Source organism: Henningerozyma blattae, chromosome 5 (assembly GCF_000315915.1).
Source record: "Henningerozyma blattae CBS 6284 chromosome 5, complete genome".
Classification (NCBI taxonomy): Eukaryota; Fungi; Ascomycota; class Saccharomycetes; order Saccharomycetales; family Saccharomycetaceae; genus Henningerozyma; species Henningerozyma blattae.
Genome location: NC_020189.1, coordinates 643,308 through 663,962, shown reverse-complemented (window position 1 = coordinate 663,962; position 20,655 = coordinate 643,308). Strand labels below are relative to the sequence as shown.

At 32.9% G+C, this 20,655-nt stretch overlaps 8 protein-coding genes across 8 annotated transcripts; 6 read left to right on the top strand and 2 right to left on the bottom strand.

Moving 5' to 3' along the window:
- Positions 1–638: 638 nt before the first annotated feature.
- TBLA0E02620 (uncharacterized protein) lies at positions 639–4,049 on the top strand (the record flags this gene model as incomplete). The annotated part of the gene is made up of 1 exon (XM_004180789.1): positions 639–4,049. One exon carries the CDS (start codon positions 639–641, stop codon positions 4,047–4,049), a length of 3,411 nt encoding a protein of 1,136 aa, XP_004180837.1.
- Positions 4,050–4,465: 416 nt separating this feature from the next.
- On the bottom strand, positions 4,466–6,232 carry KRS1 (lysine--tRNA ligase KRS1; the record flags this gene model as incomplete). The annotated part of the gene is made up of 1 exon (XM_004180788.1): positions 4,466–6,232. The coding sequence occupies one exon, from the start codon at positions 6,230–6,232 to the stop codon at positions 4,466–4,468; it is 1,767 nt and encodes a 588-aa protein (XP_004180836.1).
- A 710-nt stretch (positions 6,233–6,942) lies between these two features.
- ORC2 (origin recognition complex subunit 2) lies at positions 6,943–8,826 on the top strand (the record flags this gene model as incomplete). Its single annotated transcript, XM_004180787.1, has 1 exon — positions 6,943–8,826. The coding sequence occupies one exon, from the start codon at positions 6,943–6,945 to the stop codon at positions 8,824–8,826; it is 1,884 nt and encodes a 627-aa protein (XP_004180835.1).
- Positions 8,827–9,098: 272 nt separating this feature from the next.
- On the top strand, positions 9,099–12,284 carry TBLA0E02590 (uncharacterized protein; the record flags this gene model as incomplete). The annotated part of the gene is made up of 1 exon (XM_004180786.1): positions 9,099–12,284. One exon carries the CDS (start codon positions 9,099–9,101, stop codon positions 12,282–12,284), a length of 3,186 nt encoding a protein of 1,061 aa, XP_004180834.1.
- A 452-nt stretch (positions 12,285–12,736) lies between these two features.
- Positions 12,737–14,188, top strand: EHD3 (mitochondrial 37S ribosomal protein mS47; the record flags this gene model as incomplete). Its single annotated transcript, XM_004180785.1, has 1 exon — positions 12,737–14,188. The coding sequence occupies one exon, from the start codon at positions 12,737–12,739 to the stop codon at positions 14,186–14,188; it is 1,452 nt and encodes a 483-aa protein (XP_004180833.1).
- Positions 14,189–14,610: 422 nt separating this feature from the next.
- On the top strand, positions 14,611–16,968 carry UBP14 (ubiquitin-specific protease UBP14; the record flags this gene model as incomplete). The annotated part of the gene is made up of 1 exon (XM_004180784.1): positions 14,611–16,968. One exon carries the CDS (start codon positions 14,611–14,613, stop codon positions 16,966–16,968), a length of 2,358 nt encoding a protein of 785 aa, XP_004180832.1.
- A 439-nt stretch (positions 16,969–17,407) lies between these two features.
- Positions 17,408–18,598, top strand: TBLA0E02560 (uncharacterized protein; the record flags this gene model as incomplete). Its single annotated transcript, XM_004180783.1, has 1 exon — positions 17,408–18,598. One exon carries the CDS (start codon positions 17,408–17,410, stop codon positions 18,596–18,598), a length of 1,191 nt encoding a protein of 396 aa, XP_004180831.1.
- Positions 18,599–19,335: 737 nt separating this feature from the next.
- On the bottom strand, positions 19,336–20,457 carry ARO3 (3-deoxy-7-phosphoheptulonate synthase ARO3; the record flags this gene model as incomplete). Its single annotated transcript, XM_004180782.1, has 1 exon — positions 19,336–20,457. One exon carries the CDS (start codon positions 20,455–20,457, stop codon positions 19,336–19,338), a length of 1,122 nt encoding a protein of 373 aa, XP_004180830.1.
- Positions 20,458–20,655: the final 198 nt, after the last annotated feature.

The following is a 20,655-nucleotide window of genomic DNA, read 5'->3' as shown; positions in this document are numbered from 1 at the left end:
TTTCTGCTCGCTTACAGTTTCCTATTTTGATTTGACCAAAGCACGTGGTCATTACAATCATTCCTAATCGGATACCCTAGAAACCGCCGCATTGTACAGCCTCACCTAATAGATAAAAAAGGGCTCCGGTTATTATTAGCAATATTTCTCCGGAATTCCGGAAGGCAAATATCGAAGTCCTAAAATGGAAGTTCCTACAAGACATCCAATGGGGAATGACGTATATAGCGATATGCTGAAATTTCACTAAGATAGCCTTTTAGCCGCTTGTTTAAAGAGAGTGTTAGGGTGGAATGTCTGGGATAACCAAATGATATATAAAGGCTACAGATCATCCTTATTTGGCCACTTTCCCTTTTGCTCCACAAATTTCAGTTAACCTTTTCTTGCTTTCAATAGAATTATTATTATTTTTTTTTTCTTTTTTATTGAATCAAGCAAAAAATATTCTTTTAATATCTGTATCAACTATATAGAATATAGAATCAAGATTAGCATACACAAGTATTCCGACTTATAATATATTCAACACATACAGATATACATCTATACAAATATTATTATTTTTTTTAGATATTATTCAATCTTATCAAACAGCTGCTTATTTTTATTAATCCATCAAAAAGAGACATTTTATTATGGATGAGATACAAACTGCATTCGAAGAGTTTCATACAATTAGTGCTAACAAGACTGCCGAATTCTTAAACACAGACACTTTAAAAGGTTTATCAAATGAAGAATCTCAGAAAAGATTATCTCAATATGGTTTGAATTCACTAGGTGATGATGCAAAGATCGATTATAAATCGATTGTCTTACATCAAGTTTGTAATGCAATGGTCTTAGTCTTGCTAATATCGATGATTATTTCATTGGCAATCAGAGATTGGATTACTGGTGGGGTTATTGCTTTTGTGGTTTTCCTTAACGTTTCCATTGGTATTTTCCAGGAGTATAAGGCATCAAAGACAATGAACTCTTTAAAGGCATTGAGCTCCCCTAGTGCACACGTAATTAGAAACGGTATTACACAAACTATCCCTACAAAGGATGTAGTCATCGGGGATCTTGTCACAGTCAAGTTAGGTGATACTATCCCTGCAGATTTAAGAATTATTTCTCAAAATAATTTCGAAACTGACGAGGCATTATTAACAGGTGAATCATTACCTGTTTGTAAGATTTCAGATCCACTTGTTCCAGATGAAACACAAATTGAAATTCCAGTAGGTGATCGTATAAATTTGGCATATTCTTCTTCCACTGTGGTGAAAGGTAGAGCAGAGGGGATTGTCATTAAAACTGGGTTAAATACTGAAATTGGTAAAATTGCCAAATCATTAAAAACTACAAATCCTTTGATCTCAAGAGATAAAGAAAATTCACTTTGGAAAAATATTTATTTAACAATTAAACAATCTTGTGGTGCCTTCTTAGGTACTACTGTCGGTACTCCATTGCATAGAAAATTATCAAAATTGGCCATTATCTTGTTTTGGATTGCTGTTGTTTTTGCCATTGTAGTAATGGCATCTCAAAAATTCCATGTTGATAGAGGTGTAGCCATCTATGCTATTTGTGTGGCCTTATCCATGATTCCCTCTTCTTTAGTAGTGGTTTTAACAATTACCATGTCCGTTGGTGCAAGTGTTATGGTTTCTAGACATGTGATTATTAGAAAATTGGATTCTTTGGAAGCATTAGGTGCTGTTAATGACATTTGCTCAGACAAGACTGGTACTTTAACTCAGGGTAAAATGGTTGTTAAAAAAGTTTGGGTTCCACAATTTGGTATCTTAAACGTAAAGGATTCTGATGAACCTTATAATCCACATACAGGTGATGTGGAATTCATTCCAAAAATTTCTCCTTATGAATTCGGGTATAGTGAAGAAGTCTTCGATCCAATTATTATTCAAGATTTTAAAGATAAATATTTACAAAGTTTAGAAAATGGTAATGAAACTAATATCTCAAATGAAGAGTTGACTCATCTATTTACTAGATGGTTGGAAACGGCTACATTAGCTAATATTGCAGATGTTTTCTTTGATGGAGAGGAAAAAGTTTGGAAAGCTCATGGTGATCCTACTGAAATTGCTATTCAAGTTTTCACTACAAAGATGAATTTAAGTCGTAATATTTTAACAGGTGAAAATAAAATTATTCAAATAGATGAAAGTGACAATAATAATACCACTATTAACAATGATAATAATGAAAAAGAATTAGATTTAGGTGAAAAGCAAAATGCAGTTGAAATTATGACAACTACTTCTTCTGAAGTTAAAGACTTGGTTTTAAATTCAGGAACATCTTCTCAAATATCCGATTTTGAACAACCTAACTTTAAACATACTGTTGAATATCCATTCGATTCGACTATTAAGAGAATGTCAGCTGTTTTTTACAATAAAGAAGAAGAAACATACAATATCTATACTAAAGGTGCTTTCGAAGGTGTATTGAATTGCTGTTCCAATTGGTATAATAATGAATCACAAAATATTCCATTAACTGATTCTGATAGAGATCAAGTTCAAAAGAACGTTAATATTATTTCTTCTGAGGGTTTAAGAGTCTTGGCTTTTGCAACTAGAAAAATTCATATTTCTGAAATGACAGAACAAAAGATGAATGATTTATTAACCAAGAGAGATTATGTCGAAAATGATTTAACCTTCTTAGGATTAGTCGGTATATATGATGCACCAAGACCAGAAACTGCCTCTGCCGTTAAAAGATTTCATAATGCAGGTATTAATGTTAGAATGCTTACTGGTGATTTCCCAGGTACTGCTAAGGCAATTGCTCAAGAAGTTGGTATCTTACCAACAAACTTATATCATTATCCAAAAGAAGTGGTAGATATTATGGTACTATCTGGTTCTCAATTCGATAAGTTAACTGAAGAAGAAATTGATAATTTGCCTGTCTTACCATTGGTTATTGCTCGTTGTTCCCCACAAACAAAAGTTAGAATGATAAAGGCACTACATCGTAGAAAGAAGTTTTGTGCCATGACTGGTGATGGGGTTAATGACTCTCCCTCTTTAAAATTAGCTGATGTAGGTATTGCAATGGGGATCAATGGTTCTGATGTTGCAAAGGATGCATCTGATATTATCTTGAGTGATGATAACTTTGCTTCAATTTTAAACGCTGTGGAAGAAGGTAGAAGAATGAGTGATAATATCCAAAAATTTGTTTTACAATTACTAGCCGCAAATATTGCTCAAGCTATTTACTTACTTGTTGGGTTAGTATTCCAAGATGAAAATAATGAATCTGTTTTCCCTCTTTCCCCTATTGAAGTTTTATGGATTATCGTTTTTACTGCATGTTTTCCAGCCATGGGATTGGGTTTAGAGAAAGCTGCTCCAGATTTAATGGATAGACCACCAAATGACTCTAAGAATGGTATTTTTACATGGGAATTAATTGTTGATATGTTTGTTTATGGTCTAATGATGACTTGTTGTTGTATGGGTTCATTCACCTCTGCTTTATACGGAAATGGTGGTGAATTAGGCTATAATTGTAATAATGACTATAACGAAAGCTGTCACACTGTATTTAAATCTCGTTCTACAGCCTTTGCAACAATGACTTGGTGTTGCTTATTTTTGGCTTGGGAAGTTGTTGATTTGAGAAGACCATTTTTTAGAAGACAGCCAGAAACTGATGAACCAGTTAAACAATTCTTTAGAGATGTGTGGGGTAATCAAGTCTTATTTTGGTCAATCATTCTAGGATTTGCTATCACATTCCCAGTAGTTTATATCCCAGTTATTAATGACAAAGTATTTTTCCATATCGGTATTGGTTGGGAATGGGGAGTTGCATTAGGATTTTCAGCTGCCTTCTTTGCATTATGTGAGGTCTATAAATATTTCAAAAGATTGTATTACCGTAATACAAATAAGGCACAAAATCCAGAAAATGATTTGGAAAATAACTCTTCTAGAGATCCTTTTGAAGCTTACAGTACAACAACTACTTGTCAAACTGAAACCATTTTTGCACAAAGTAAGTTAGAAAAGTAAACTTCTAAACAATTTTTTTTTTGCATTTAGATTTTGTTTAAATGAAACAATTTCTTCTACAATTTATTTTATACTTTACAATTAAGCACTAAATACCTAATTAATTCTTATGCATTTACTATACGTAGTAATCTACTTATTAATAGAAACTTTAAAAAATATATATATAACAAAGGAAAAAAAAATAACATTAATGCATTTGACTTATAATATATGATATTCATTAATTCTTTAACATTTTTATTTAATTTTTATTTCAATAATATTTATATACATTTTTAAAAATAGGAATGTTATAAGCCTAATTTTACAAATATATATGCTGATTTAAAGAACATTTTTACTTAGAAATATGAAAAGAAAAAAGTACAATACAATAATTTAACATAAATAATAAGTTAGAAATGTTGAAATTTTTATTCGTCCTTTTTATTTTCTTCCCTTAAAACATCTGGTTTCAAAGTTGGGAATAACAAAACTTCTCTAATAGTATTAGAATCAGTCAAAAACATGGCTAATCTATCAATACCACAACCCCAACCACCAGTTGGTGGCAAACCATATTCTAGGGCATTACAGAAAGTTTCATCAACCATTTGAGCTTCATCATCACCTTGGGCTTTTTGTTTAGCTTGTTCTTCGAAACGGTTTCTTTGATCAAATGGATCGTTCAATTCTGTGTACGCATTACAAATTTCCTTAGTAGCAACAAAGACTTCAAAACGTTCACACAAACCTGGTTTGTCTCTAGAGTATTTAGCTAATGGAGACATAATTTGTGGATGGCCGAAGATGAAAGTTGGGTTAATACATGTATCTTCTAATTCACCAATTAATTTATCTAGCATACGGGCGTTAGTTAATGGTGGTGGACATTCCATTTTGTTGTCAATTAAGACTTGCTTTAAGAAAGCAGTAGTTTCAGCAGTGTGTAATTGGTCACCAGCTGGGAACTTAACTTTGAAGGTCTTTTCTAATTCTTCCATCATATTGATTCTCTTCCATGGTCTGGCAAAGTTTAATTCTAATTCAGTTTCTGGATTTTGTGGATCTGGATGGTACTTAATAACGTAAGAACCAGTGATATCTTTAACCATTTCTGAGAATAATAATTCAGTAGTTTCCATTAAATCATAAACATCAGCATAAGCTTGATAGAATTCACAAGTTGTAAATTCTGGGTTGTGGGTCATATCGATACCTTCATTTCTAAATTGTCTACCAATTTCATAAACACGGTCCATACCACCAACAACTAATTCTTTTAAGAATAATTCTGGGGCGATTCTCATGAACATATCCATGTTTAAATCGTTATGATGAGTTACGAAAGGTTTAGCAGTTGCACCACCAGCAATAACATTCATCATTGGAGTTTCAACTTCAATAAAGCTTCTTTCGTCTAAGAACTTTCTAATGTAAGTAATAATCTTAGATCTTGTAATAAATCTAGATCTAGCATCCTTGTTCATGATCAAATCCAAATAACGTTTTCTGTATCTGGTTTCTTGATCCTTGAAACCAAAATGATCAGCTGGCAACATATGTAAACATGGAGTCAATAATTCAATTCTGGTAACGAAGACGGAAATTTCACCTTCACCACCCTTCTTTGGTTGTGTTCTACCGACGTAACCTTCAACACCAACAATATCACCTCTCTTCAATAATTCATGGTCCTTTTCGTAGTTAGCTTCAACACCATAATCTTGTAATTGAGACATAACTTGAACTTCAACACCATCACCGTGTAAAACGTAGAACTTTAATTTAGAACCAGATTCTCTCTTGGCGTGAATTCTACCAGCAATAGCAACTTTTTCATTTGGTAAAGTTTCACCCTTTTTTAAATGAGCGTACTTGGATAAAAATTCTGGATTAGAGATGGTAACTTGGAATTTATGTGGGTATGGGTTTGGTTCATGAGATTTTCTTAATTCCAAAATTTGTCTAGATCTGGCTTCAAAGTATTGAGAAGGATCTAAGTCAGCAAAAGCATCGTTCTTTTTCTTAGCAGAAGGAACAGGTTTAGCAGCAGCCTTCTTAGCAGCTTTCTTAGCTTCGGTTTGACGAGCTTTGATACGCTTCTTCAATTCTGATTTAGAGACCATTTCACCGGTTACATCATCTAAGTGTAAATTGGCGACATTTTCAGTAGCCTTCTTAACTTCTTCTTGCGACATATTTCTAAGTTTCCTTATAGATATAAAGTTTTCTTTAAAATTCAGAAATAATTCCAATTGCTTAAAAAACTTTAGTAAAACTGTTTTTTGTTAAGAAGATTTTAAAAATTTGTTTCATTAAATTTGTTGTCGAATTCATACTCATCGCTGAAAATTTTACAAATGTCAGATTCAAACTCGTCAAAATTTGGAAATTTAGAAAATTGCGTTGTGTTTCAAAAAAGTATAATTTAAAAAATTGCGTTGGATTTCCACATACCATATTAATGACACAAATTTTCATTCTTAAATCCTAGCACTTATATAGATCAGATCTAAGATGAAATATTGAGCAGACTACTATCAACATTCTTGTTTTTTTTACTAAGGTTGTGTTTTGAAATTAGTAGCCCAGTATCACCTTTCATTTATTATATGGTTTGAAAAAAATGATACCAATGTTAAGAAATAACTATCTTTGTAAATGTCAAAAATAGTAGAAAAATTGCTTAATTATAATAATATATATATATATCTAACAGGAGTAACAATCATATTTAATATATTGTATCTATTAAGATTCCTAGCACGTGATATATATTCACTAGTGTATTTTCAACGACGAAATATCAAAAAGAAAATAAATAAGTGAGTAGCTGATAATATAAAAAGGCTTAAAGGTATTTATATATTTATTGTGATATCATTAGTATGTTTACTGGGAGACCAGAATGAGTGAGGAAGATATTATTGAGCACACAGAAATATGGTCCTCCCCTTCAAAAGGAGGCACTTCTACTAGTGCAATAACCACTGCATCATCAACCTTTTTGCCAACGTCTTCAAGAAATCTTGGATCCATAAGGAAAAGTCCAATTAAGAAGCAAGCAGGTGCAGGTACAATTACAATGAGGCGTACAAAGCGAAAGCTACTTGATCGTATCGAAGTCTTATCGAAAAACTCAAAGGAAGAGTCTGAGTCTGAAAAGTCTGAATCTACTCCTATTCTTAAACCTGCTAGAAAGAGGGGCAGACCAAGAAAGATACCTGAGCCAGATATTAAGCCTGAAGCCTCTTTTGAGATACCTAATTCCCCATTTATTGAGAATAAAAAATCACAAGAAGCTACAGATCCGAATTGCAATTTACTAAACTCATCATTATCACTCGAGATACCTAGTATTCCTGCACAACAAAAGGATACTCCATCGACTAGAGATCGAAGTGAATCCCCAGTTAAGTTAGAATCGAGTTTATCTACGCATCATGATTTTACATCTCCTCTAAAACAAGTAATTTTAGATAACTTGAAGGAATACAAAGGTAACATATCTCCAACAAAATTCACTCTTAATAGAAATTTCATTCCAACACCAGTCCCACCTAAAACTAAGTTTAAAGGTAAAACTGTAACAATAAATAGAAGGTCACAAGCTAGCACATTTTTTGATACCTATGAGGGTTATTTTGACCAACGTAAGTCCTTGAGAGTTAAGTTGTCAAAGAACTCATTAGCTCAAGCTCAAGAAATCTCGAGACAAGAATTTTCAATTATCACTGACTTATTTGGTAATAATTTGCATAAATCAGCACGCGATAAGTTACGATCTTTACAAGAGAAGATGTTCCCACAATTTTGGTTAGAATTAAATCAGGGGTTTTCTTTGTTATTTTATGGTGTGGGCTCTAAAAGATTGTTATTAGAAGACTTTGCAATAAAATATCTTTCTCCAAAAATTACTCGTTTAACAGCAAAAACCAACCTTAACACTAAGGAACATCCTGTTGGGAAGCTACAAAAAGGTATTCCTTGTTTAGTAATCAATGGCTATAACCCTACATGCAATTACCGAGATATATACCAAGAGGTATTAAAACTGTTACAACCTGAGCAGGAACTAAGTAGAAGTGAAACAAAATTTTGGGGTAATCATGTACTGCTTCATATTCAAAAGCTAATAGAGATTTACAAAACAGAGCCTCCATTAATAAAACTTATTATTGTTGTTCATAATCTAGATGGTCCTTCTGTACGCAAAGTAGCTTTCCAAACTATGCTATCATATCTATCACGTATACGACAAGTAGCCCTTATTGCATCTACGGATCATATTTACGCTCCTGTTCTTTGGGACAATAATAGATCGGAGAATTTTAATTTTGTATTCCATGATGTTACCAATTTTGAAAGCTCAAGCGTGGAAACTTCCTTCCATGACGTAATGAAAATCGGTAAATCAGAATCAAGCACAGGTGCTCAAGGTGCTAAATATGTATTGCAATCATTAACTGTTAATTCCAAGAAACTATTTAAATTGTTAATTGAATGCCAATTATCAAATATGGAATCACACATGGCTAACACAAAGGGTGTTGTTCCACCTAGCAAGAAGGGTACACCAACTGTGGGTATTGAATTCAAAATATTTGCTCAAATGTGTGCAACTGACTTTATTGCTTCTAGTGATTCATCCCTGAGATCTATGTTGAGTGAATTCGTAGAACATAAAATGGCAACAGTAAGCAAAAATAACGTTGGGACAGAATTAATATGGATACCATACGGTTACGCAGAAATGGTGAAGCTGTTAGAATCTGTCCTAAAGGATATATAAATTTTATTTTTATAGATATTTGTAGACTATCCTACATGTTCATAGACCTTGGACTTCTCAATAAATGCATTTATAATTCACAACGGTTATTTGCTTGTCCTACCGAAAATGGTTTAGTTTATTTGTGACGTTTTCGGCTACTATTTGCTTCGGCAAAAAAACGGATAAATCAATAGTGAAATATTATTATTGAAATTATTCTCCTAAGTTTATAAGATCGACCCCAAATTTTGTAGAAAAGTAGCAGTAACAACAGAAAACGATTCAAGCCAATGTCTTCTGCTAATGGTCAACAAAAGGTAGTTCCTGGCAATACTACTGCCCCAGGTAACTCAGAGCAAAACGTTCAAAGTGCTACTGGTGCCACTGCTCCACAACAAGCTCAGATCCCAAATCAAATACAGTCCAATACTCAAGCACCACCGCAACAACAAGTACAAGTTAAAGCCCAACTGCAGCCTCAGCCTCAGCCTCAGCCTCAACAGCCGGCTCAGATTCCAGCAGCAACTCAACCACAAACTGTTCAAAATAATACACAAGGTCAACCCAATACTTTGCCAGGAAATTATCCTGCCGGTACCCCTGTAGCCGTTGGTTCACATAAGGTAGAGGTAATAAAGTACATTGCAGAAGGTGGGTTTGCTCAAATTTACACTGTTAAATTTATTGAACGTTTAAATGAATTTGCTTCTTTACCAGGTGGAAACCAGAATCAAAAGCCTTTACAGCCAGGAGATATTGCATGTCTAAAAAGAGTCCTAGTGAACGATGACAATGGCTTAAATGAAATGAGAAATGAGGTCAATGTGATGCAAAAACTACAAGGTGCGCCTTGTGTTGTACAATATTATGATTCTAATGCTTCACACAGGTCAGATAGTGCTCCTGGCTATGAAGTTTTATTATTAATGGAATTCTGTCCAAATAATTCGTTATTAGATTATATGAATGATAGATTGGCAACAAGGCTAAGTGAGAAGGAAATCATGAAAATTATGTATGATACCACTCTAGGAATTGCTCAATTACATTATTTAAAGACCCCATTGATACATAGAGATATTAAAATCGAAAACGTTTTGGTTGACCAAGAGAATAATTTTAAATTATGTGATTTTGGCTCTACATCAATTTGTTTCCCTATAGTAACAAATCACCGTGATATTGCAATATTTACCCAGAATATTTACGTTAATACTACTCCTCAATATAGATCACCGGAAATGATTGATCTATATAGATATCAACCAATAGATGAAAAATCTGATATCTGGGCTCTTGGTGTTTTCTTGTACAAACTATTATTTTTCACCACCCCATTTGAAAGAACTGGTCAATTTGCAATTTTGCACTCCAAGTACGAATTTCCAAAAAATAATTATTCTTCAAAATTGATTAATTTAATTATTATCATGCTGGCGGAAAATCCTTCAGTTAGACCCAATATTTATCAAGTATTACAATATTTATGTTCTATAAATGGATGGAAAGTTCCATTAAATGACAAGTATGGATTAGGTCCATATAATTTTACTGAATATGCAAAATTCCAGGGTAATGTTCAAAATATTCAAAATCAAATATTTAGTTTACTTCAAAAATCTACACTTAACAAAGGGGTTCTTAATATCCAAGATGAAATACAATTAAGAAATCTTTATACCACTTCGTTTGAAGTTTCCCCAAAGATTCCAGTTCTCTCACAGCACACAACACAACTACCTCAGCCAGTTATTCAGCCTCCACCTCCACAGCAGCAGAGGCCTCAAACTACTTCTCCAATTAGCGATCTTCCTACCTCTGGTCCAAATAACTTAAATAAAGAACTTAGAGAAACGTCACCCAATAAAGGTGATCCTGCATATCAGTTACAGCAGACTCAGCAAAATTTAGCTCAAACTCCTCAAGCTCCTCAAGCCCATTTGCCAGAAGGAAATATAATGTCTCCTCCTTCATCACAAATGAATTCCGTAAAGTTTAACAATCCTATTATACCTTACCATGCACTGAATATGTCAAATGTTAGCATATCATCCCCAGGTAGTAATGCTGCCCGTTTAAACGCACTTCCAAAGTTGAATAAACCTCCAATGTCCACAAAGGAATTTATGAGTGAGTTTCCCGCTATTTCATCGCCAACAATGAGAGAAAGTGAACAACAGATATTTAAAAATAAACATCCAGAATTATCTAGTCCTACGATGGGCCCATTGAGTGCAAGTATGAATCCTAGTATGTCACAAAATTCTAATCTTAATTATCAGGATCCTTTAGCTAATGAACAAACCAGGTTAAAACAACACAAATCGAATAATCCTTTCCCAAAAATGGGCGTGCCTTCTATTCAAAATACAAATTTACCACCTCCACAAATGATTCCACCACAACATTCAGCACAACCTCCTTCTCGTCATTCAATTGGTTCAAGTTCTTCTCCTGTTCTTGCAAAAGTTGCATCCCAATTATCCCTTCAGCAACCTTCGGCAACTTCAAATTATTCTATGCAAAATAATCACTATAATAATCCAGTCTCTCCTCAAATTCATCCAACAGATATATCACACAATTTTAAGCACGAACGAAACGTATCTGCCCAGTTTAATGGAAATGCAATGACTAGTCCTCAATTGCAATCTCAACCTCAAATTCAAAAACCTACCCTTCCAGACCCAAGATTGACAGTAAGAACTGAGATAAATAATGGGCATGTCACGCCTGTACCACCTCCACCTCTAACAAATGCGCCTGATATTCCAGCTTCCAGTCCATTAGTTGAATCCATGAAACATAATCAATCGCAACCGTTCTCAGCATCTAATGCTGCTCCGACTTTTAAACAGGAAGTGTCAGATTTGGCAGCCTCCAAAACTAAAGAAAAAGGACCAGTAATACCAGCAAAACGTCCTAACACTAGAAATCACTCACAGAAAATCGGGAATAAATCTTCTGGAGAATTAATGCATTTCTTAAAAGATGATACCACTTCTGAAGATATTAGTCACTTAAGTGAATTTGTTAAAAATAGGATTATTGAAGATGCCAGTAAGACAAATTTAAATGGCTCTTCAGACTTAAGCTACTATGGTGTTGATACTGAAAATCCTCGCCAGCACTCACCTTTTTCAAGTGATTCCAGCAATTCTAAACTTGGCCATCAGCAAGATAATATATCTCACGAAAGCATTGAATTAGATCTCCAAAAAATTAGAACAGGTCATGCAAATGGCATGGATATAGGGGGCAAACGTGCTGTGTTCCAGACTGGTTCTCATTCTTATAGACAAAGAGCAGGAAATGAGGCTTTCTTGCAAAACCAAAGCAGTGGCTCAGAATCATCTCGCTCAACCTCCAATTCATCTTCAGAATCATATCTACAGAATGGCCCATTCACGACAGATGAGGACCCCTCAACTTTGGACCAACAAGTAAGAAACATTAATCTCGATAGAGCTCATTAAAACAAGGCCTTTATAACGACTCTTTGGGGATGATTTTTGTCTTCCCTTTTGTTAAAACCACCTTCTATACAATACTTCTATATATATTACACAATTTAATGACATACAGATTACAACAATATCTTTATAGGATCAACTCTAATATTTTCTATATTCATAAGTAGGCATTACAAACAGTTTTTAGATTTTATTTTCATTAATATTGTACTATTACTGAAACTATTCTAAAAAAATCTTTGAGAGATCTCCAAGTTAGTAGCATACTCTGCAAGTAATTATGTTAAATATTACGATTCTTTCTCCTGGTATTTTAATTGGAGAATTCGACAAGTTCGGATGCAAAAGCATTCGGACGAAATGGAAACGAAGATCTAGTACTCTTAAAAGCATAAAAAATAATAAAAGAGTAGACGTCATACCCCAACAATTAAGGGTTATAAAAAACAAGTGAAATGTTAGGCAGATCAATTGCATCTAAACCTCGGTTCATTAGAGCAATTCTAAATACTAAGCGAGCAATGAGTGTGTTATATACTGTTCAGGATACCGCAAGAGTCGTGACTCTAAATAGAGTCCAAAAATTAAATGCCTTAAATTACGAAATGTGTAAATCTATGTTTGACACATTAGAAGAATATAGCAAGTCAGATGCAGCTCAGTTGATAGTGTTAAAATCTGCTAATCAGCCAAGATCACTATGTGCTGGTGGTGATGTAGCTAGTGTTGCTGCTTTAAATCTAAATGGAGAAACTGATAAGGCAATTGATGTTTTCCAAAGTGAATATTCTTTAAATTATCAATTTGCAACTTACGATAAACCTATCGTTGTATTTATGGATGGTATTACTATGGGTGGTGGTGTTGGACTTTCCATTCATACACCATTTAGAGTTGCTACCGAAAATACTAAATGGGCCATGCCAGAAATGGACATTGGATTTTTCCCAGATGTGGGTACTTCATTTGCTTTGCCAAGAATTTTAACTGTTGCTAATAAAGAAAGTCAGTTGGCATTATATCTATGTCTAACAGGTGATTTAATATCTGGTGCTGATTGTTACTATTTAGGTCTAGCCTCCCATTATGTTCCTCATGATAATTTGGACGACTTACAAAAACGGTTAGGTGAGTTAATTAAGGGCAAATATAAAAATAAGGACTTTTATTCGATTGTGAGCAGTGCCATTGAAGAGTTTTCAACACCCTTACCAAAGACTTTTAAACCATTCCTCACAGTTGATAAATTAGATGTTATTGACAAATGTTTCAAGCTATCAGACGCAACAACAAGTAAATCAATTATTAGTACTCTTCAGGATTATAGTGGTACTGAAGAAGCAAATCAATTTAGAACAGCTATCCTCGATAAGCTGTTGGTTAAATCTCCAACTTCAATGGAACTTGCTATAAAGCTGATTCGTACAAATGGAACAGACGATATCCAATCTGCATTATCTAGAGACTTGATTACTGCAGCAAATATGTGCATAGAAGAATCCTCAAATCCAGCTTCTCAAGTTGAATTTTCACGTTCCACAAAGCATAAGTTGTTAGATAAGATTAAAACACCATATCCTTGGACTACAAAGATTGACAGTGTCTCTACTGATTTTGTTAACTCATTATTAACGCCAAGGCCTTCTATCCCAGTTTCTCTTTGGAAAAATAGAGCAAACTGTACTTGGAGAGAATATCCTTATCACTGGAAATATCAATTACCTTCAGAAAATGTCATTGAACAATATATTACTAATAAGAAGAATACATATGGTGTCGATAATCTCCCCAAAGAAGAAGTAGTGGACTATTTTTCCAAGGTAAATAAAATTACAAAGGATAAACTGGGCATTAAACAATATATTTCATTCATTGTTGACCGATTATATAATAATTCTAGATCTTAATCGTGGATAATAATTTGGCATAATTCTGGCATCCATGTATACGATTAATTAATAAATGATTCTTGCTACCTTGTACATATATTTAATATACACATTTGAATAAAATACCAGATATATATTCTACAAATTAATATATAATTACATTTGGAAAAATCATCGCTTGATGATTTATTTTTAGGGTTTCCTACTTTGTAACCCTTCATTGAAATTTTTTAAAGCCTCATGTAAAATTTCCGAAATCAAAGAGCCTTATTTTTAGGAGTGAATAATTTATGTCATACGTATTCTGTGATTTTTTCAAATGGCTGTGACTTTCTTTAAGATGAAGAATATTAGGTGATTATTAAAATCAGATATATATACGCAATTGATCTAAATAAACTAAAAGAATAATACCAACTAAATTTTATTAATACCAAACAATGACAGAAATTTTAGCTAGTGTATCTATTCCATCGGTTATTTCGAAGGAAGAATGTATATATTGTTATGAAACTCCTATAAATGACTGTCATCAGCATGAAATAACTGATAGTATGCATAAATTGAATATTTGTTTCAGATGTTGGCAGCCAACTTGTGAAAGACATGTTAGTTTACATAAAGATGTCACTAAAAATTCATGTGATAGTTCTCATACAACATTTTTCACAATTGCTAAAGTTAAAAAAGTAACGGATCCAAAAAAGACTTCTGATGATTCAAATAATAAAAAGCTAAAGCTGCAAATTGTTGATAAGACAGAAGATGAATTGTTCGATACCTTATGGCAAATTACAAAGTGGGCGTCTAATGAAGAATCTTTCAAAGTTGTGATGGCATCTTATGACGGCTCAACAATACCACCTTTTGTACAAGAAAAAGTGGATCTAATCTTAAAAGCAAAATCTCAACATTTAGTTGATCAGACTAATAGCTGGCAATTAGAAATCAACACATGTAAGCATATTAAAGAAATCCAAAATAATATATCAACAACATCATCAAATATTAATTTACATAAGTGCAAATCTTGTGATTTAAAAGAAAACTTATGGCTATGTTTACATTGTGGTAATGTTGGCTGTGGTAGGGAACAAGTTGGTATTGAAGGTAATTCACATGCTTTAAGGCATTATGAAGATAGTAAATCCCATCCTGTGGCAGTAAAATTGGGATCATTAAGTGATAAGTCGAGTGATATATATTGTTACGAATGTGATGATGATGTAAAATTTGATAATTTATCGACATTTAAAAAAGTATTATCCCAGTATGGTATCAATTTGGATAACGTAGCTGCTAGCGAAAAGACTTTAGTCGAATTACAAGTTGAGCAAAATATGAATTGGAACTTCCAAATGGTTGATTCTGAAGGTAAAGAGTTAAAAAGTTTGAAAGCTGGTGACGACTTTGGTGTTGGATTAATCAACTTGGGTAATTCCTGCTATCTGAATTCAATTTTGCAATGTTTCTACAATGGAGGTATCCCGAATTGGTCAGTGGAAGAGCTTGGCACCGAATTCCCATTAAGTGTTGTTTACCCATCGAATAATTTAAAATGTCAACTTCTCAAGCTAACAAATGCAATGAAAATTGAATCAGATTTATATCCTAATGGTATTAAACCCACTGCATTTAAAAAATGTATCGGTGGCTCGCATAATGAATTTTCTAGTAATAGACAGCAAGATGCAATGGAATTTTTGACTTACATGATTGATGTTTTGGATAACAAAATCTTTAACACGGCCAATAATCCAAATGATACAATGAGATTTATTATGGAGGACAAAATCCAATGCCAAAAATGTAAGGGAGTAAAGTACATGACTGAACCATGTGAAGCCATACAGTTACCTCTAATAGAAAATACAGAACCACAAGACTTATTAGAAAGAATTCATTCTTATTTTCAAGGTACTTCAATTGAATTCAACTGTCCGAAGTGTAAAGAAGTTACATTAGCTACAAAAACTCCTTCTTTTAAAACATTGCCTGATACATTGATAATTAGTCCAATTAGAATTAAATTAGTAAACTGGACCCCTGTTAAAACAAACAATATCTTAACAATTCCAGGTCTGGATAATTCGGTTGCGGAAACTGACTTATTGGATATGTCGCAATATATATCTGGCGGATATAATCCAGAATTAGAAACTTTATTAGATGATGCTGGTTCTGACAGTGAGTCAGAATTTAAACCAAACGAAATGCTTGCCTCTCAGATGATGGAAATGGGATTTACCTTAAATGCAGTTTCAAGATCGTTGTATGCTACAGACAACTGTGATTTAGAAGCAGCTACTAACTGGCTATTTCAACATATTGAAGATCCAGATATTAACGATGAATTTATTCCTCCAAAGGCTTCTGGCTCAGCTAAGAATGATATTGATCCAAATTCTTTAAATTCTATGCTTTCAATGGGTCTCGATCCAAAGCTTTGCCGTAAAGCTCTTATCCTAAATAGTGGCGACGTAAATCGAAGCGTTGAATGGGTATTCAATAATATGGATGATGATGGTGAGCTTCCAAAGGAAGAACCTACAACTAAAAACAATAATAAAGACAATTATGGTAATTTAAACCATGTCCCTTATAAGCTAACTGCTGTTGTCTGCCATAAGGGACAGTCAGCCCATTCAGGGCATTATGTTGCATTTATTAGAAAAATAGTAGATGGCAAATTATCCTGGGTATTATATAATGATGAAAAAATTGTCATTGCAGACAGTTTGAAAGAAGTCCAGAAGAATGGTTATATATTTTTCTATTCTAGAACATCAGATTGGTAATTGCTTTTGTAACATTGCTACTTTTACTAATTTCTTTATATCATAATAGAGCACATATAAATGGCATTTATAGTAAAGAAAATCACAAACTATAAATATCATATTTATGTAATAATGGCTTATATATTTTCTGCTTTTTCTTAATTCTTCGTTTTTTATGACACTTTTATTAAAATTACTGTCATAACTTCGATTTGCAGGAGCCGCATTATCGAATTTACCGCTTGTTTGCTGGAAAAAAATACATTATTTTTACAGGATTGAATTCACGTTATAAAAGATCTTCAAGAACGTTTTACATTTTTGATTTGAGGTAAGTTACCATTTTAGCACCTTTAAAACTATATATTTGTGATCAACAGTGGTATAATCAACAAAGGAAGCCAGTAGTTTCACGCAACTCTTTAAGATTGATCCGTTTAGCGTTTTGTTTGAAGAAATGAATTATATAAATTATGATCAGTCCAATCATACACCATTGACTGGTGCATATAATTATATAAATCAACAACAAGTTCCACAATCCATTCAGCATGTTTCTAATAATGGAGTTCCCTACAATCAATATGGATATTTTAATTCCCAAAACCAACAACAAGCTCAGTCTCAACCTCAAACACACTTAAATCAGCAAGATCCCAATGATCTACGGAACATGGCGACACCAACTGCAGGTTCGGTTTGGAATGATATGTCACGATTAAGTAGCAATAATAATATTCTGGATAATTCTAATTTACAAAGAGGATTAATGCAAGAATCAATGACTCGCCAAGGATATAGCATGCAACCAGTTAATAGTAATAGTAGCAGTACTGCAGGTAATAATAATAATATAAGTATTGATAACAGAGGTTCTGGACTACCATACCAAATTCAGGATTACAACATTGTGTCTAATTTTAATGGCTACTCTTTAAGGGAAAATAGTAACAGTAATGCAATCAATAGCAACATTCTAAGAGCTACACCTGCTTTAGATAATAATAATAATACAACTATGCTACACACTGGTAGTCAAAGCCGTATTGGATCATTTTCTCAACAGGGTCAGGCATTGAAAAATAATTCAAACATTAATACCCCTACTAGTGGCACGATAGCACCTCATAACAACTTTAATAACAGTTCAAATTCTTTGATTTTGCAATTACAAGTTAAACAGACACAACTTGATAAGTTAGAAAAAGAATATGAGTACCTACAAGAACAACTCAATAACCGTAGACTAGCATCCAACCAAATATCGAAGAAACCATTTAATAAAATAGATGAATTGAGCACTAGACATCCAACAACAATCCCAGAAGCTTTCCGCTATTTGACAAATAAGTTACAAATTAAAGAAAATGAGTTAGCAGAAGTTAATAAAAATTTGGAAAATGTTTTAGCTGCAGTAGCGTTAGATCCAGAAAATCCATTATTAAAAGACGGTGAGACAGATCTTAAAAAAATATCTGAAAAAGTTGTTATTCAATTAGAAACTTTGACTAAAGAAAATCAAGAATTATCAAAAAACCTATCGTATGCACATTCAAAAGAAAAACAAATTGAGCTAGGTTTACTTAAACAAGAAAATGAAGTATTACAGCAACAAATTAATTCTTTGAAGGAAGAAGTCAAATGTTAGAAACTGAATTTTATTATCAAGTAAGCCAATATTTTAAAAATTATTAAAAATTCCACAATGTTTGTTACACTTAAATTTTTCTTTTCAATATATGCTTAAACTTAATCTATAAAATTTACCAAATATTTCGCTATCCTATCCTAATATTTATGCCCTCCAGATTGACAATTCCACCCATGAACAATATATAAATACATACCGTATGAACATCCATCAAATATTTATATTTAATCTCTAGCACTCATTCCTATCCTTTTTTTTTAATTATTACACTGATTTTCTAGCTCTATAAAATATGGACCATCAATTTTAGAGTCGACATAATTTTTTGCTCTTTATTCTTTCATTTTAAATATCTTTGTTACAAAACTTTTACTTAGTATCCTTAATTTCTATTATTAGATAATTTTTTCCCATCTCATTTTAGTATATGATATGTATACAATCTCTATTTAATTTTACTTATTATTCCTCATATTTTTTTTTAATAAGTTGAGATATATAAAATATTATCCAGAGCAGATGATATTTTTTCTGTTTAGAAGCATATGTTCCTTTTCCCACAGTTGAAGTCATAAAATGAATAGTGCATCTAGAAAAAGATCAAAATAATAAAAATTATAAATCTATATTATTATTAGTATTAAAAAAATAAATAAATATTATTTGGGGCAATGAATAAATATGAGAGTAATTCTATTTTTTTTTTTTATTTTATTTTATTTTATTAAATATTCTTATTTTTTCAAAGCAGTTCTCCGGTTTCTGACACCCTTGGCTAATAATTCCAAGACTTCTTCGGTAGTATCCCAACCAATACAAGCATCAGTAATGGAACAACCATAAACTAGACCTTCACGGCCACCTTGAGGTGGAACATCTTGTCTGCCTTCAACAATGTTAGATTCGATCATTACACCACAGATAGCATTTTCACCAGCTGTTAATTGATCGTAGATATCCTTAGCAACTTTTGGTTGATTTCTGAAATCTTTATTACTATTACCATGAGAACAATCAATCATGATTCTTCTTTGAGTTTCTTTTTCGTCGATTAGCTTAGCTGCTTTTAATTGTTTTTTAGTTTCTTGAACACTTTCAGTATCGAAGTTTGTACCATGTTTACCACCTCTTAATATAACAAAAGTATCTTTATTACCTTCAGTACCGACAATTGCAGTAACACCTGGTTTTGTAACAGATAAGAAATAATGTTCATGAGCGGCAGCTCTCATGGCATCGATAGACACTTGTAAGCCACCATCGGTACCATTCTTGAACCCAATTGGGAATGAAAGACCAGAAGCTAGTTCTCTATGAAGTTGTGATTCAGTAGTTCTAGCACCGATAGCACCTAGGGAGAAACAATCAGATAAGAATTGTGGAGAAATGGTATCTAACATTTCACCGGCAATAGGTAAGTTTTCTACTAATTTTGTGAACATTTCTCTTGATATTCTTAGCCCCTTGTTGATTTGGAAAGTGTTATCAATATCAGGATCATTAATCAAACCTTTCCAACCGACAGTAGTTCTTGGTTTTTCCAAATAAGCTCTCATTATAATCAAAAGGTCATCAGATAACTTATCAGCAATTTTTTTCAATCGACTAGCGTAATCATATGCAGCCTTTGGATCATGGATAGAACATGGACCAATCACGATTATTAAACGATCATCTTTTTCACCGTTTAAAATTTCAGTGACAGCATCTCTTGCTTTCACGATGATATCATTACCTTTCTGAGAAATAGGTAATTCATGTTGTAATAAATCTGGGGGGGTTAATGGATCATACCCTTTAATTCTCCAATCTTCCAAGCGAGATCTGTCACCGACGTTTTCGTTTTTAATGAACATTTGTTAAGGTGATATAATTATTAAATAATGGTTTTAATGCAATAAAAGATTTGTGTAGCTGAATAAAAAATTTAATAATTATCAGAAATCTTTTCTTTTAAAAAATGTTGGGTATTTCTATTTATTTTTTTTTTTTGAAATACTCAGAAGGGGTCCTTTAATTGAAAAAAATCGATGAGATGACTAAATCGGGATTTT